Here is a 2,377-nt window from a genome sequence, read left to right on the forward strand (position 1 = left end):
TGCAACCACCGTCTCTGTCTCAAAACCGCCGTCGCTGGAGAAGGGCAATGGCGGAGGAGCCGTCTACCAAGCGTCAGTGTGGCGAGACGTCCGACCAGAGCATCAAGGAAGAGCAGAGCATCAAGGAAGACGACGTTCAGGTCCCCGGTGAGAAGCGCGACTACACCACCAAACTTGACAAGGTGGAACTCCACGGCAAAGAGACGCTGGAGGTCGTCTGCACCAGCAATCCAGACACTGCCGACGAAATGCTCACGAGGCTCTTCATGAAAGCCGGCGGCATGTATCCTAGATTCGTCGGCGTTGATGTGGAGTATACCAGGGATGACGAACCTCCGCAGTACGCAGCAGTTCTGCAGTTATGCATGGAGGAACTCTGCCTGGTGTACCACATCGCTGCGGCCACAAAATGGTGAGCCATCCTACTCATATACCCTAGTTTCTCAACTACATGTACTAGTGTAGATTGTGAAGTGGACGCACTAGTGTGGTTTCTCAAGTACATGCACTGGCATAGATTTTTACCCTGATGCACTGGATTAGTATCTTAAAATCTTGCACCAGATTAATCACCAAACTTGATATACTAGTGTAGTTTCTGATCTTGATGCATTAGTGTTGTGTCTACCGGTGTGGATGCATTAGTGTTATTTTCTGAAGTTGATGCACTGGACTAGATGTATTAGTGTTGTGTCTACTAGTGTAGTTTCTGATATACTAGTGTAGTTTCTGATATTGATGCATTAGTGTTGTGTCTACCGGTGTGGATGCACTGGACTAGATGTATTAAAAGTTGTTTCTGAAGTTGATGTAGTGAAGTAGTTTGCTGTAGTGTTATTTTCAAATGTATGATCCAAAAAGAGAAATAACATCATGTACTTCATGCATTCATCACTCGTATTGTTTGGTTCCAGCACTAGCATTGTCACACTTTGCCACAATTTTTTGCCAAGTTTGCCTAAGGTTAGTTCATCAAAATGAGGGCCACAAGTTGGCAAGCCTAAGGGAATCTTGCCACACTTTTTGTGTGTATGCCATGTGGGACCCAAGTGTGGCTTGCCTAAGGTGTGGCTTGAACCAAACACACACCTAAGTTGGTCAAACTTGCCTAACCTTAGCTGTGGCAATCTTTGGCAAACTTAGTCACAAACCAAACAACTCCTAAATCTTCAAAATTACTACTAATCTTCAATATGTCTCTCCCCTTGAAGGCCCAAGCGCCTCAAGAGCTTCCTCCAGGAGAAGAAGTTGCTCACCTTTGCCGGTTTCAGCATTCATAATGACAAACAGATGCTGAAGATGTCTGGTTTGGAGATCAACCCCGAAAAGTACATTGACATTCAGAAAAACTATAGAGTTCCATATGCTGGAAGAAAGAAGTAGTACGACTCCTTGGCTGATGTTGCAGCCAACGTCATCCACCCATTTTACCAAAACATGAAGAAGAAGATCAACAGGACCGAAGACCATAAACTGTGGGGGATCAGCCCGCTGCCAGACTACCTCATCGAGTACGCAGCGAAGGATGCGTACGCCACCTACAAGGCTTGGAAGATAATAGACAACATCAAATCAGGTGTGGAAATTTCAGAAGCACAGGAGGCTGACCCCTACTACCACTGCCACTACGCGGCATGAAGAGAGATCAAAGTCTGCCTTCAAGTTGCTAGCGCCGTGTCCTTTTATGATATCTATGTTTCTTTGTTGTTCGGTGTGTCTGAACTTATGTCCTATGGTGTGTCTGAACTTATGCTGTGCGGTGGTTGATCTGCCGTTTATCTTAAGAGTTTATTGCTACTCTGGTTTAGTGTTCCAAGTTGTTAATACTATTTTGGTGATGCATGATAAGCCTTGTACAATGCTTGATGCGTACGGTGGTGCTTAGAAAAATAAACAGGGTTTTTCTGAAGCACCGGTGCCTATTTCTACAGGAGAGACGCCTAGTTAAGCGTCTACCCTATACAAATAAGCACCTGTGCTTAAGAAAAGCTTCGTATTTTGTTTATGCATTATTTCAAATTCATAGTAGCTTGTGAATGGAACTTTGTGGCAGCCAGCCTCTACCATTGATACTAGTTCAACATGTCGGTCCAATTAGGCCTTGTACAATGCAGGGTGCTTAGGAGAGGTGCTTAGAGAAATAAACCAGGTTTTCCTTAAGCACCGGTGCTTATTTTACAAGGTAGACGCTTAACTAGGCGTCTCTCCTGTAGAAATAGGCACTGGTGCTTCAGAAAAAACCGCTTTATTTTTCTAAGCACATCCCTAAGCACCTTGCATTGTACAAGGTCTTAGAGACCAGCCTCTACCATATATAACAGTTACCATGTCACACTACAGTCTATAAAACATCACACAGTGGAATAATCATAGCTAG

General features: G+C 44.4%; 1 protein-coding gene across 1 annotated transcript; it reads left to right on the top strand.

Moving 5' to 3' along the window:
• The first annotated feature begins 47 nt into the window (after positions 1–47).
• LOC141022867 (uncharacterized) lies at positions 48–1,638 on the top strand. The gene is made up of 3 exons (XM_073499142.1): positions 48–412; positions 1,212–1,306; positions 1,409–1,638. Exons 1-3 carry the CDS (start codon positions 48–50, stop codon positions 1,636–1,638), a joined length of 690 nt encoding a protein of 229 aa, XP_073355243.1.
• Positions 1,639–2,377: the final 739 nt, after the last annotated feature.

Source organism: Aegilops tauschii, chromosome 5, assembly GCF_002575655.3.
Source record: "Aegilops tauschii subsp. strangulata cultivar AL8/78 chromosome 5, Aet v6.0, whole genome shotgun sequence".
NCBI classification, from domain to species: domain Eukaryota; kingdom Viridiplantae; phylum Streptophyta; class Magnoliopsida; order Poales; family Poaceae; genus Aegilops; species Aegilops tauschii.